This window comes from Lepidochelys olivacea, assembly GCF_965140295.1.
Source record: "Lepidochelys olivacea isolate rLepOli2 genome assembly, chromosome: 4".
Lineage (NCBI taxonomy): Eukaryota > Metazoa > Chordata > Testudines > Cheloniidae > Lepidochelys > Lepidochelys olivacea.
In genome coordinates, this window is record NC_140414.1 from 79,737,542 (window position 1) to 79,751,296 (window position 13,755).

The 13,755-nt window shown below is 40.5% G+C and overlaps 1 protein-coding gene across 1 annotated transcript in view; it reads right to left on the bottom strand.

Annotated features, from left to right (window-relative positions):
* The window catches only part of GLRA3 (glycine receptor alpha 3), a 149,694-nt gene that overhangs the window by 6,362 nt on the left and 129,577 nt on the right, over window positions 1-13,755 (bottom strand). Inside the window, exons 7-8 of the mRNA XM_084626198.1 lie at window positions 7,721-7,935; window positions 3,697-3,843 (exon numbers count right to left, since the gene is read on the bottom strand). Coding sequence (XP_084482324.1) covers window positions 3,697-3,843; window positions 7,721-7,935 — 362 coding nt within the window. The remainder of the gene's footprint in view (window positions 1-3,696; window positions 3,844-7,720; window positions 7,936-13,755) is intronic.

Genomic DNA, 13,755 nt, shown 5'->3' on the forward strand with positions numbered 1-13,755 from the left:
GAAACAATCATAATGTTTGTTCGAAAAAATGTTTAACTCTGTTTTAATCCAGAAGATTTCAATGGTTTTTGTTAGCAATGTTAGTGATCAATAAAATGCTCGTTGAGAAAACAATGTTCTTTGAGTAAATGTTTAAAGTTCTTTTTATAGCTGCCTGATAAGAAAGTGTTAAATAAGGCTGTAAGAGAAGGGATATTGACAGAGTTGTCTCCAGACCTGGAAGCCAGAACTAAGTCCAGAGATGGGTTTGGAATCGGATATAATCGCAATACCAATAGCATACTCTGCTCACCAGCCACAAAAAGCATCAATGTCAATTGCAAATAGAACTGCCTGCCTTCCCTTATAGAAAAAAAATGGACTTCAATAGAAAAAAAAAAAGGAAACAAATCCTGGGGATGGAAAAATGCAGTAAGCAGAGGTTAAGAAGGGGATGGGTAGATTTGTGGTTTGTTTGTTTACACACCACTAAAATGAAACACAAATTCTTTAAAAAGCAAAAATAGTAAACCCGAAAACACAACAAAAGGAAAAATGCACACACCAAGTGATTCTTAAAAAAAATAAACGAACAAACTAGAACCATCAAAGTAATATTTAGCAAAAGTGGTTAACATGTTTGCTTTTTTCAATCATTCACCTTTTCAAGTGTAATGATTAGAGTATGTACGAAATTTTCAGTTCAATGCATAGAACAAGGAAATCCAGGCATAGAGTAGCTAGAGAAATCAATGAATAAAATGTAGGAATATTTTTAAGAATAACTAAAATTAAAATGACAAAATACTTGAACTTTTTACTGTGGCATTGATTTTTCTCTGTAATTGCTCTGTATGTATGAATGCAATTAAATTGAATATTGTCATTTCATGTAAATTGCTGAAATAAGTTTGCCTGCCTCATCTAATGCTAAATATTTTAAAAGTTTGTTCATACTGGTGTCACTATACTCTTTGTCCTGTGCTGCCTTGGAATATGCGCACACATCTCTTACTGACTTAAATGTCAGTTTTGGCTGAATATCTTCTGGAATTTGGTCCTATATTGCATCCTCTGAGCCCACTTTGAGCTCACTGACACCAGTGTGTAGCAGAAATAATTTCAAGGAGTTAGACTGGTGTAGGAGCAGTGTGAAAGCAAATCAGGCCCAGGAGGTGTTTGAGTTTCAGAGGCTTGTACCTGCAAGGCTCTGAGCATTGTGGTCTGATCCAGCAAAGCACAGATATCAATGAGACTATGCTTGTACTTTAAGTTTAGCACATGTTTAAGTGTTTTCTGGACCAGGCAAGAATGTTCAGCATCTTGTGAGTCCATCTCCAAGGCCTTCGAATTGGATTAACAGCTGAAGAGGAAGCTGGGGGAAGCTGAAGTCTTGCTTAAAAAATTGGAGATGTAAATAAAGTTAGTTTGATTCTAGAGGAGGAAGGAAATATATTATTTCACCAGCCTGTGCCCTTGTGCTTAGAATACCCAATCTGTTTTTCACTCTGATTTTGATCATGTGGTGAAAAGACACTATTTGAAATCAATTAAGTAAAATTAGCATGCCTGACATCCAGAGTAAACCTTGCTTTTACAATATTTGGAAAAGTTTCTACCTGTGGGAAGCAAGAGAAATGGACCAAAAAATCATCACATAATGGATCATGCAATATAACTATTAATACTCCATGATGCCTTAATGTTTACCTGACCTGCACTCTTTCCAGTAATCCATCTCAAGCCCACCACTAACACTTCAAACCTTGAAACGGCTTTTAGAGAGCTGCCATTATTTCAAAAATAACCTGCCACAAAAATGCCTTTCCTCCTGTGTGGCTGGGGGAAGTGCACTTCCTGTTAGTCAGCACAACATACAATTTCACCCCACTTTCTTCCTCATGTTCAGTCAGGGCCAGATCCTGAAAGCCCTTGGTGGGCCTGAGCCTCAGTGGCAACCAGAGAAAGCCCAGTATTGGGCAGTGGTAGTTACCAGATTCTATGAAGGCATCTTCTTGGACATGAATTTGAGTTGCAGTCAAGGAGGGCATTAGCCACCCACAGTAGCACTTTCCACTCTGGCACCTGCAACCTGAATCCTGCCCTATTGCAGAGGGAGAGGGGGGGAGATACTGGAGAATAAGCCTGCTCCACCCTGCACCAACCCCACAGTGTTGGCTCCTCTCTTGGGGAGTTGCAATGCCACTCATATTTGGCCTGGCTGCCCCTCCGTCATGACAGTGGGTTTGACCAGGCCAAATTTAAGTGAGTGGTGGTAAGTAAGTGATTTAAGTAAGTGATGCATGGGTTTGCAGCACCTCTCAGGTTTGACTCCCTTGGTTTCATGATAGCTGTAGATACAGTTGAACCCATGGAACAAGGCTAAAGCTGTCCCTATATTTTATGTAACTATTTTCCAGAAACTGGGCCTCAGGTGAGTGAAGTTTTTGAAAATGCTGGACAAAGTGCATGGCCTTGGAACAAGCCATTGCAAGCTTTTTTTTTTATGTAAATGCCAATCCTTCCCTACAAAACCTTACCATTGTAGGGCTAGTTCTTGCACACAGGAATCTCCAGGCATGGTGTATTGTGTAATAGAGTTATAATATGTTGGCAATATAAGGGGAATAAGCTGATAAATCACTTTTTGCTTGTGACCTAAATAATAATTTGAGCCCAGGTCTCCAGGAATGAAAGACTTTTGAGCTAATTGACATGCTCTTCTTTAATACAATTTGAAATCTGATACACAGCAATATTCTATATAATGGCCTCATCCAACTCTTGTAAAAGCCAATTAAAGACTCTTACTGACTTCAATAGAAGATAGAGCAGGTATCTGAAGAATGGCCGGGGGGAAAAGTAATGTCTCCACCATATTCCCCTATTAAAAAAAAATCTGCGATGAGTAGTGGAAGTCTAACTCACGTAGTTGAGTACTGTGGCCCAAATCCTGGAAGTCTTTACTCAACATTTACTTTGTTAAGAGAGGGCTTACAGGATTTGACCTTTGGGCCTAGATTGTGCCAACTCTACTCGTGATGGGTAGTAACATACTTCACAAGTAGTCCTAATAGATTCAACTGAGGGCATAGATCCTCTGCAGATCAGAGCTATGTTGAAGTCAATTGATAGTTGTATGACAATTTATACCACCTGAGGATGTGACCTCCACATGAGTAAAAGTGGCACAATCTGGTGCTCAAATACTATGATAAAGAAAAACAGACTTAGCTGAATTTAACAGAAAACATACTTTCCATCAGCAGCAAAACTCATAAAAGGTGAACTTTTATCAAAAACTGCATTTAGATCAGATATATCATTAGGGCTCAATAGAAGTCCTTAAGGCCAAATTAAGAAATGATATTTAATAAATCTCCATGCAGTATTGTGTGTGCCAGCAACATCCACAACCCTGGAGCACTTTGACAGTTCTTTCACATGGTAAAATTCATCCCTGGACAGTGGGGCCTGCACATGGCCCACCCATACTTTAAATCCTCTTAATCCCTCTTTTGAGGAGTTAAGTAGGATTTGTGTGGTGTGTAGTCCTTTTACTGATCCACTGCCCAGGGTAAATGTCATCCTGTTACCATTTTATTTGCATAGCCACTTTAAGCAGTGCCCTCCTTCCTGACCAAAGCCCTTTTCTTTGTGCAAATCCATCTGTCTGTCTCAAAGATGTAGGTATTGCTAGGTTGCACTTTTTTTTACCTTGTTCTTCTTCCTCTTCCGGCGGAATCTCAGAAGCTCTTTATGCTGCCTTGACACAAAATTTACAGCTGCATACTCCAGAAGTGCAGAAAATACAAAGAGCAGGCATACTGCCATCCAGATGTCGATAGCTTTGACATATGAAACCTATGGAGAAAGAGACTGAAAATATTAGAAACACAGATGTGAATTTCAGTATCTCATAATACCAGGGGGAAATAAATTAGCGTCCCCATACCACCATGCTATTTTTACTAAAGAAGCACTAGCTTGAAAGCTGCTTTATTCCTCACAATTTAATTTTGTGGAAAAATATATTTCTTGCCTTTTTCTGAGAAAATCTTTGCACTAATGATTAGTACTTCATTAACATTTCTTCATGATCTGTTATACATTGCTTTTAACCAAAACCCTCATGATATAAAGGAAAAAGCAGAAAGATCATGACATTTTAAAATTTCTGGATGTATGGTCCATTTTCTGCTGACATCTGCTCAAGGAGCACAAAGGGGGTAGCATGTGGCTAAAACTGACCCGCAAGAAACTTCTCTGGCATAGGGGAACTCCCCACTAGCCTAAAGCTAATGAAGTTTAGCGGCTGTGCTGGAGAAAGAAGAGGTTGTAATAAAGCAGAACTCTGTGAAATTGAACATAAGAATGACCCTAGTGGGTCAGACCAAAGGTCCATCTAGCCTAGTATCCTGTCTTCCGACAGTGGCCAATGCCAGGTGCCCCAGAGGGAATAAACAGAACAGGTAATCATCAAGCAATCCATCCCCCGTCGCTCATTCCCAGCTTCTGGACACTGAGTCCATTCAAACAGCCCCTTTGCTGTAGTAACTCTTGCTAACACTGAGGAAGTGCACACTGGCCCTGTTCCCTGATGTGCTGCTCCTCTCCTGTGGAGCACAGTCACAAACACAATCTGACTTCGTAATCCAGGGCCTGCTCCTGATCTGACTGAAGCCAGTTAGGGTTCTGATGTTCAATCCTACCAGAATCAGACCCCAAATATGTGATTTAAAATGTATGGTTTTCTCAGATATAATAATAATTTGTTCTCTTTTTTTTCCCCATGTGTATGTAGTGTAACTATTTCCCCAGTTGTTGTAGCTTTTAGTTTTCTATCTCCTAAGTATCTATTATAGGGCTGTTATAATAACTGGGGCCTAGCTGGCCTACCTAGGTTTACAACCTGGCAGGTATTTGACCATCTTGGCTGGCTTGTTTAATGGATTTGCGAGTTGCCAGAAAAATAATTTAATCTGCCCATTTTTTTTAAGTGGGTCTAAAGATTGGCATTATCACAATACACTGGGATATCTAGTTTTGCGTACAGCTGACGATGCTGCAGTGTTCCTACTTCTGAAGTTTAAGTATGCTGTTCTCAATCTTATCTATATGTGTCAGCCAGTGAATTCTCTCTAGATACTATGTGACTGTTGTGTTGTTGAGGAGGGATTTTGGAGGTGCTTTGTGGTTGAAGGTTGGGATTGTGGCAGGCTTCCCTTTTTGGGCTGGGTGGCTGCTGGTTTCTTTGTATGTCAAAGGCGGCAACTCTAGACCTACCCCATTTGTGAGCATAACTGTGGGAAAGTAAGAGTTTTTATAAAGTATTACTATAACTTCCAACAATAAATATAGATGGAGCAAGATGCAAAGAGGAGACAGACTGACCTAGTTCAAACAAAAAGGTCTACTAATTTAACCCAAGGACAGTGTTAAGATCATGTAAACAAGAGAAATGTGGGTCTGGAAACCAATAAACCCAAATTGGCGTGTGGGAAATTAGGCCTATTGTTAGACGAAACAATGAGGATGGGCTGTTCCACCCATTATTCTCTTTTGGGATCCTTAAGAGAAGATTTTGGGTGGAAATTGAAGGTGGATGTTGGCTGACTGAAAGACAGAAGAATAGGAAGGAGTGAGCTTCACCATGATGGCTGCTACCCCCCTCCTTTTCCTGAAACCCTGGGATCCACTGGAATAGCATTGGTCCTTCACTGTCCTGATCCTGAGATATCCTAACCAGACCGGGTCTGAGAGAGGGATCCAGATGACATTGCCATGTCTGCTAGCTATGGCTAAATTCCAAATACCATTTGGGATGTGAAACTTTGTTACACTTCCCCACAACTTTTGTGTCTTTTCCTTCCCTACCTTATTTTCTGTCTTTCATATCATCTCTTTGCCTTCTGTTTAATAAGAGTCTGGTTTAGCTGGCCAAAGCTGCATATTTTGCAACACTGCTCTGAGCCTGTGACCAAAGAAACACTTAAAAACAATGCCTCAAATAGCCTGATGCTGGTACAAGTTTGCCAGGTATCAGAGTGGCTAATAAGATTGTGTGCCATGCCTGTGTTTCTCCAGAAAAGAAGTTGCAAGCGAGAGTCAACACCAAAAGCAGAAGCTGCATTTTCTATCATTACTGTTTGTTTTTTTCTCTCCACTCTTGTGTGTTTATCTTGTTATGTCTTCTAGAAGACTGGATTGGACTTTAACAACAACTCCAGCCCGTCTCCACTTTTCCTCCCCCCGCAAAAAAAGAAGAGTTATCACTACATTTAATACCATCTAAAAGACTCTAGGTTTGCAATTTAGTTGTAGCTGTGCTGTTCCCTGGAGATAAGAGAGACAAGGCAGGTGCAATAATATCTTTTGTTGGATGAATTTCTGTTGATGAAAGAGATAAGCTTTTGAGCTTAAAACAGTCTAAAAGACTGTCAGACAGGGTTTATTTTCCATTTATAGATTCTCTACAGTGACAGGGAACAAGTATTCCTTATATAGTTTACATTTTAAATGCTTTCACTTTTTTTCCCTTTCTTTTTGTATCTTTATTAAAAATCTTTTAAACCTTTTATTAGTGTTTGCCATGGTACTTAACTGGCTGAGGTCTCTATCAAACCCCAAACCTTTGGTGAAAACTGTTTAATATGGACAGTAGAGGGTCATGTTCACACCTTTGGCTCTTTGGGCCCATATATTCCATCAAACTTAATACAGCAGGGCCCTACACTTTGGGACACTAAGCTCTCTCTGCAACCAAAGGCATATTTATTTTGATCAGAGGAAAAAAAGGACTGGCTTCAACAATTACACAAAAACAAGAGGGGTAACATCAAATATATTACATTATTCCCATTAACTTCAGTGGGAGTTCAGGTTGATTAGTTTGTCCTGTAAAAGAAAACTTTTAAGTAATGACACTTAGGCAATTTAAAAATGGACAATATAAATCTGTCTGGGGATTTCAGCCATGCTGATGACAGACACCTTTGTAAAACACTTTGGGCTAGATTGTCACCCTTACTCAGCCAGGCAGTCAGATTGTGGCTCTGGTGGTGATACTTGTGCAATACTCCTCACTGTAAGAGGATGGTGAAGGGGTGGTCTGAGGATGAGCCCTGGATCCATGAGAATAGCTGACCAGATGCACCTATTTCTCTTTTCATGGAGGAGCTTACTAACTCACTGTGCCCCCAGAACCAGGGTGGGGAGCTGGAAAGAGATTGTTATTCTGTAAGTCATAATTTTTTATTTGATCTCTCTGTGGGAGAGTACAGCTTCCCTTTTACTCACAGCAGACTGTGAAGCTGCAATCGTCTCAATATTTGCTAAATACATTGGCTTATATTGCAACCAGGTGAGGGACAAACTCATCTCAGACCAACACATAAAAGTCTGAGCAACACTAGTGGAGTGAATAACACTTTCTTCAAGGTTCAAAATCTATACCATTGAAGTCAATGTAGTTAAGCCAGTTGAGAATTTGGCCCAACAGATCAGTTGGTAAAGAAGTAGAATGTGTTCTGTTGAATGAAAAATTAAAAAAAACCAAAAAAAAAACCAGATCAAAGTGGTTTATCTCCCTTCTGTTCATCCTTAATGAACTAATGTATCTCTTAAGAAGAATAACACATATTGTAAAGGTTATTGAAGGCCTCTGACAGCCATATAGAATCATCATTTGTACTAACACAGTGATTCTGGTATAATACAAGCAAAACAGCTTTTTGCCTACCTTTGGAAGTGATGCTCGTGAACCTGAACTTTGTGTTGTCATGGTCAGTACAGTTGTTATACCTAAAGCCACTCTGGCTGGTGCTGCATCCATATTGATCCAAAACGACACCCAGGAGAGAATGACAATCAGGAGACTCGGTATGTACATTTGGATGAGATAGTAACCCATTTGCCTTTCAAGATGGAATCGGACTTCAATGCATGTAAACTTTCCTAGTTGTAACCCAAAAAAAAAAGTTTCATGAAAATAGGAAAGCTATTTTTGTCACTAACACACACTCTAAATAAAACATTATATGAGCAGTTCAACTAACTTGTCTTCTAGTGGCGTTACAATTGTTTTGATTGATCTTTCAGCATACATAAATTTCCCCATCACCATCGGAAAATCTTTTTGGAGACAGAGAAACTGAACTTCCAAAAAGTTTCTCTGCTTTTAGAATTCAGTAAGCTGCTTTAGAGTTGTGCTTCTTTTGAAAGTAACGATCACACTAACCATAATGGTCATAATGAGCAACAGGTCATTTTCCAACCTTTGCCATCTGAGTTGCTATTTGGAGAGAGTGCCATCTGCAGAGGGATGTTGTGTTCTCCTGTGCCATCAAACTTGCCATCCCATGGCTCAGTTTTAAGTTAAATTTTATTTCTCAAACATAACCTAAAAGCGAAAACTGGGGGATGAGGATGGCCTCGGGTTAATAATTAGAGTTGTTGACAAGTTATGTATGCCTTAGCCCCCTTCCAAAATGTTCTAACTTGAAAACCTAGTTACCAAGGTTTTCAAAATGGAGCTTCTAATTTGGACGTTAGGAACCTGAATAAGTGGCTTTTTCTCCCCAAAGTGCTGAGAACCCAGCAGTTCCCACTGACTTGATTAAAAGTGAGAAGGAAATATATTCACCCGTGGAAGTAGAATATCACTGTTGCCACCAAAAAAACCCCAAACAAAACAGTGCTAATGCTCCTATGCCAGAATTTGTCACTGTTCCTGACCTTGTGGTGTTCTCCTTTTGTAATTCCCTTTGTTTCTACTAAATATTAGCATTTGAAGGCAATATTACTGATATATTTATTGACAGCAGAAATTATATTTCACAATGGATCTCTGTGATTATTTGAATGAATGCATTTTAATCATTCTGGATTTTGGATGGATGCATTTATATTAATATTATTTAAAAGGTGTGCAGTTATTCCAGAAGATGTTGATTTTGCAATAAGTTATACCAATTATTTTTTCTGACCCACTTTTACCCACGGGTTTATACAAAATCCCATGCTTATTATCACATTAATGTATCATCCTGTATTATCTTTGTACTGAAACAGTGTTATTTGAGAAATCAATTTCCAAGCTGAGTTAAAATTTCTTACATACTCCACTTCTGGACAAATTAAATGGCTGGTAAAGTGTATCATTTATTTTTCCTTAAGGTAGCTTTGTTATAAAGCCATTAATCTTGTCTGTAGATTTTTGTAGTAAATTTAATGGAGAGTAATCCTTATTTCTGTGAAGTAACACAAGTGTCTAGATTTAAGTAAGACTATGGTGATGGAACCCAACTGTCCAATGCAAAAATCCTATTTTAAAACTAGAGAAAATAATCTTAAGGAGTTTTATAGCTACCAACTCAAACATTCGCTTCACTCATAATCTCTGTCTGTGACTTCTAAAGAGAATTCTCTAGTACTGCTGATTTCTCTAGCAGCCCAATCCTACCATAAAACCCTGGCACATGTCTTGCGTTGCTTCAACTTTTTCAACTGCCCCTTCTTTGGCCTCTCTGATCCACTGGTGAAATCCTGGCCGACTGAAGTAAATGGGGAATCTTGCCATTGGCTTCAGTGGGGTCAAGATTTCACCTCACATCTCTCCCTCCAGTCTATTCAAAATGCTGCAGAAAAAGTCATCTCTCTTAGCAGTTTCACCTTTCCATCCGCATACTTGAATATCTGCACTGGCTCTAAACTTTTGCATCCTTGTATTGAAGGTTCTGCACAACTATGCTTGTGACCTTTACTCTGAGAACTTAATACTCCTTAACAGTCCCCTGGTCTCTTTCTCCAATCAGCAATCCCATGCTTTTTCCTCAGATGGTCCTCTTTGGATAAAAAACCCACCCAGCTTTCATGTGCCATACAACCTCATTTTCCTTTTTCCTCTCAACTCTCTTCTTTTGTCTCCATTTTCCAATCTTGACCTAGGTATCTCATTTCTTATTAAAAGATGAGTAGGGGCTAAGGATGCTCTGTGTGCGAAGATAGCCCTGCCTCTCTGGCCCTGCCAATCACGATTGGTAAGGAGGAGGGCTGCAAAAAGAGGAAGCTGTAGTCAGCAAGGGGGAAACCCTGAGAAGGGAGTGATTCTTGCACCAGCCAGAGGAGGAACCTCTATGTCAGATGGACCCCCAAAAACTCCAAGGAGTCCAATGAACCCCAGAACCAAGCCCAGTAGGGAGAGACTGGTGTGGTTACCTGGGTGTTAAGGGCTCCAGTAAATTTGCTTCCCAAACACCCTGAAGTAAGGGCAGAGCCACTGACCTTTTTGTTGACCATAGGAGGAACTTGTTCTCTGCATTTTTGCTTTCCCCCACAAAGTAAGCAGGCCTGCAAGGATGGGGCACATTACAAGGACAAAGGGGCTGGGGCCTGGACCTTGCTAAACCTATGTGGGTCAGGAAGTGTAGGGATAAAGTGAGAACTGCCAAAAGCCGAGCAGAATTGACCCTTGCAAAGGGAATTAAAACCAATAGGAAAAGGTTCTATAGCCATATAAGTAAGAGAGAATCAAGGAAAGAAGAAGTTGGACTGCTAAACGCTGAGGATGGGGTGGAGATTAAAGATAATCTAGGCATGACCCAACACCTAAACAAATACTTTACCTCAGTTTTTAATAAGGTTAATGAAGAGCTTAGGGATAGTAGCACAGTGGCTAATGGTAACAAGGATATGGAGGTAGAAATTACCACATCTGAGGTGGAAATCAAACCCCAAACAATTTAATGGGACTACATCGGGGGGGGGGGGGGATAATTTCCATCCAAGATTCTTAAATGAATTTGAACACAAATTGAAAGCCCAATAGCAAGGATTTTTAATGAAATCTGTAAACTTAGAGATCATACCCCATGACTGGAGAATTGCTAATATAATTCATATTTTTAAGACGAGGTAGGGGTGGGGGGAGTGATCTGGGAAATGACAGGTGTGTTAGTTTGACCTCAGTTGTTGTATTAAAGGTTTTGGACAAATTTTAAAAAAGAAAGTAGTTGAGGACATAAAGGTGAACAGTAATTGGGATAAAATACAACATGGTTTTACAAAGTGTAGATCATGCCAGACCAACCTGATCTCCTTCTTTGAGAAGATAACTGACTTTTTAGACAAAGGAAATGCAGTAGATCTAATCTACCTGGATTTCAGTAAGGCATTTGATTTCCTTTTTGGAACTATATCCGTTAAATTGGAGAAGATGGGGATTAACATGAGAATTGAAAGATAGATAAGGAACTGGCTAAAGGGGAGACTACAATGGGTAATACTGACAGGTGAACTGTCAGGTTGGAGGGAGGTTACTAGTGGAGCTCCTCGGGGATCAGTTTTGGAACCAATTTTATTTAACATTTTTAAATGGCACAAAAAGTGGGAGTGTGCTAATAAAAATTGTGGACGACAGAAAGTTGGGAGGTATTGCCAATATAGAGGAGGACTGGAATATCGTACAAGAAGATCTGGATGATCTTGTAAACTGGAGTAATAGAAATTGAATAGTGCAAAGTGCAAGGTCATGCACTTAAGGACTAATAACAAGAATTTCTTCCTATAAACTGGGAACAAATCAGTTGGAAGTGACAGGAGGAGGGGACGACCTGGGTGTACTGGATGATCACCAGATGACTATGAGCCACCAATGAGATGCAGCTGTGAAAAAGGCTAATGCAGTCCTAGGATGCACCAGGTGAGATATTTCCTACAGAGATTGGAAAGTGTTACTACCATTATACAAGGCATTGGTGAGAATACTGTGTGGAGTTCAGGTCTCCCATGTTTAAGAAATATGAATTCAAACTGGTAGAGGTGCAGAGAAGGGCTACTAAGATGATCTGTGGAATGGAAAACCTACCTTATAAGAGGAGACTCAAAGAGCTTGACTTATTTAGCCTAACCAAAAGAAGGCTAACAGGAGACGTGATTGCCCCCTTTTAAATACATCAGAGGGATAAATACCAGGAAGGGAGAGGAGTCATTTAAGTTAAGCAGCAATGTTAAGTTAAGACACACAAACCCTTGGGGGGAGGGTGTGATTCACCTTCCTCTGCAGCATGGGGCACGGGTCACTTGCAGGTTTAAACTTGTGTAAATGGTGGATTCGCTGCAACTTGAAGTCTTAAAATCATGATTTGAGGACTTCAGTAACTCAGGCAGAGGTGAGGGGTCTACTACAGTAATGGGTGGGTGAGGTTCTGTGGCCTGCACTGTGCAGGAGGTCAGACTAGATGATTATGATGGCCCCTTCTGACCTGAAAGTCTGAGTCTATGCATTGCTTGTTGCAGGGGGGCCCAACCCATGTAGGGTGGTGCCCCAGAGACACTTCTTTACAGGGTGGTTAAGTGGGGGTGGAATGCTGAATTTACAAGCACAGCAGAGGCAATAACTGCTGCTGTCATGGAATACTGTGGGTGCGCAGACAGTGGTGCTCTGCATCTTCTCAGATGTATGCATGCTTCCACCATAATATCACCACTGGTACTGACATGGAGAGGCAGGATTTCACTGTTATCAGCATCAGTGCCGGGATTCCCTGGTTGGAGCCCGTGTGTATATTGAGAGAATGAGGCCACGCAGGCCAACCACTGTGAAACTAGCATGGAATGTTAATATTAGTAATGTTTGTTTCCTGAATGCTGTCAGTGTAATGACTCACACATGCTGATGGCTATCAGGGTGATGGCAGTCTGAGGGGCTTTTGTGGTAGTACCATGATTGCAGGCACTTAACCAAAAAAAACCCCACCACCAAAAAACCGCAGCTGGCAAAGAAAGGGTATTGAGACTAAGTGACTAATTATGCTCAGGGGGCGGGGAATATGAAACCGAACGGAACTAGGAGGAAGACACTTCTATTGGCTATTGATATTGCAGTCAAGAGTTAACTGTTTGTTAAGGACATTTACACAAATAGGTACTTCCACAGAAAAGAACTTGGGTCCCAAAAGGCCATATCAAGGCAAAGATTTTAACGGTATCTCGCATTGTAAAAATAAAGGGCCTAATCCTTCCACACAGAAGTCAATGGGAGTTTGAAAATTCCAGCCTTCAAGGGTATGTTGACACTGCAGCTGGGAGAAAGCTTTATTAAGCCCACCCAACCCCCTTGGGTGGCTAGCCTGAGTCTCTGCTGGTGCTGCAATGTCCACCCTGCTATTTTTATGTGCTAGCTCAAGCCCCAGATAGTGAGAGTCTGTCTGCCTGAGCTGGGAAGCTTGTCTGTGCTGTAATGTAGATGTACCCCCAGAAAGTAAATATTGCTAGCACATCTGGACAGGCTTTCAGAGTGAACGCTGCTGAGTAGGATATGTAGGAAAGTCATGTTGAGGACTTTAAGATGTGAAGCCCAATAGGCTTTCATCTCCACCAGACAGAGTAGATACACCAGTATTTGGAACAGTGAGTTTTTTGAGTATGTCAGCTGAATCTCTTAGAATGACTGTAGTGATTAGAGCTAGAAAAGTTGTCACTCTTCCCCTGGCAGCTCCACATACAGGAAGTTTCCAAGTACAGTTATTTTCTTCATGTTTGGCCCTGTTTTCCAGTGTCATTCACCATCTCTGGTATTCTTATTTCCTTTCTTTGTGTTTTTCATCCCATCTCTGTCTGGCAGCACTGGTATTACACAATTTGACTCAGAGATAGAATAGGTATAGCTAGCATTAGGGACCCAAAATTCAAGCCACAGCATAGCTTTTCTCAGCCTCAGAGAGACTGAATTGTTCAGACAGAAATTTCTGTATTTTCATGTTTCAGAACCCTTGA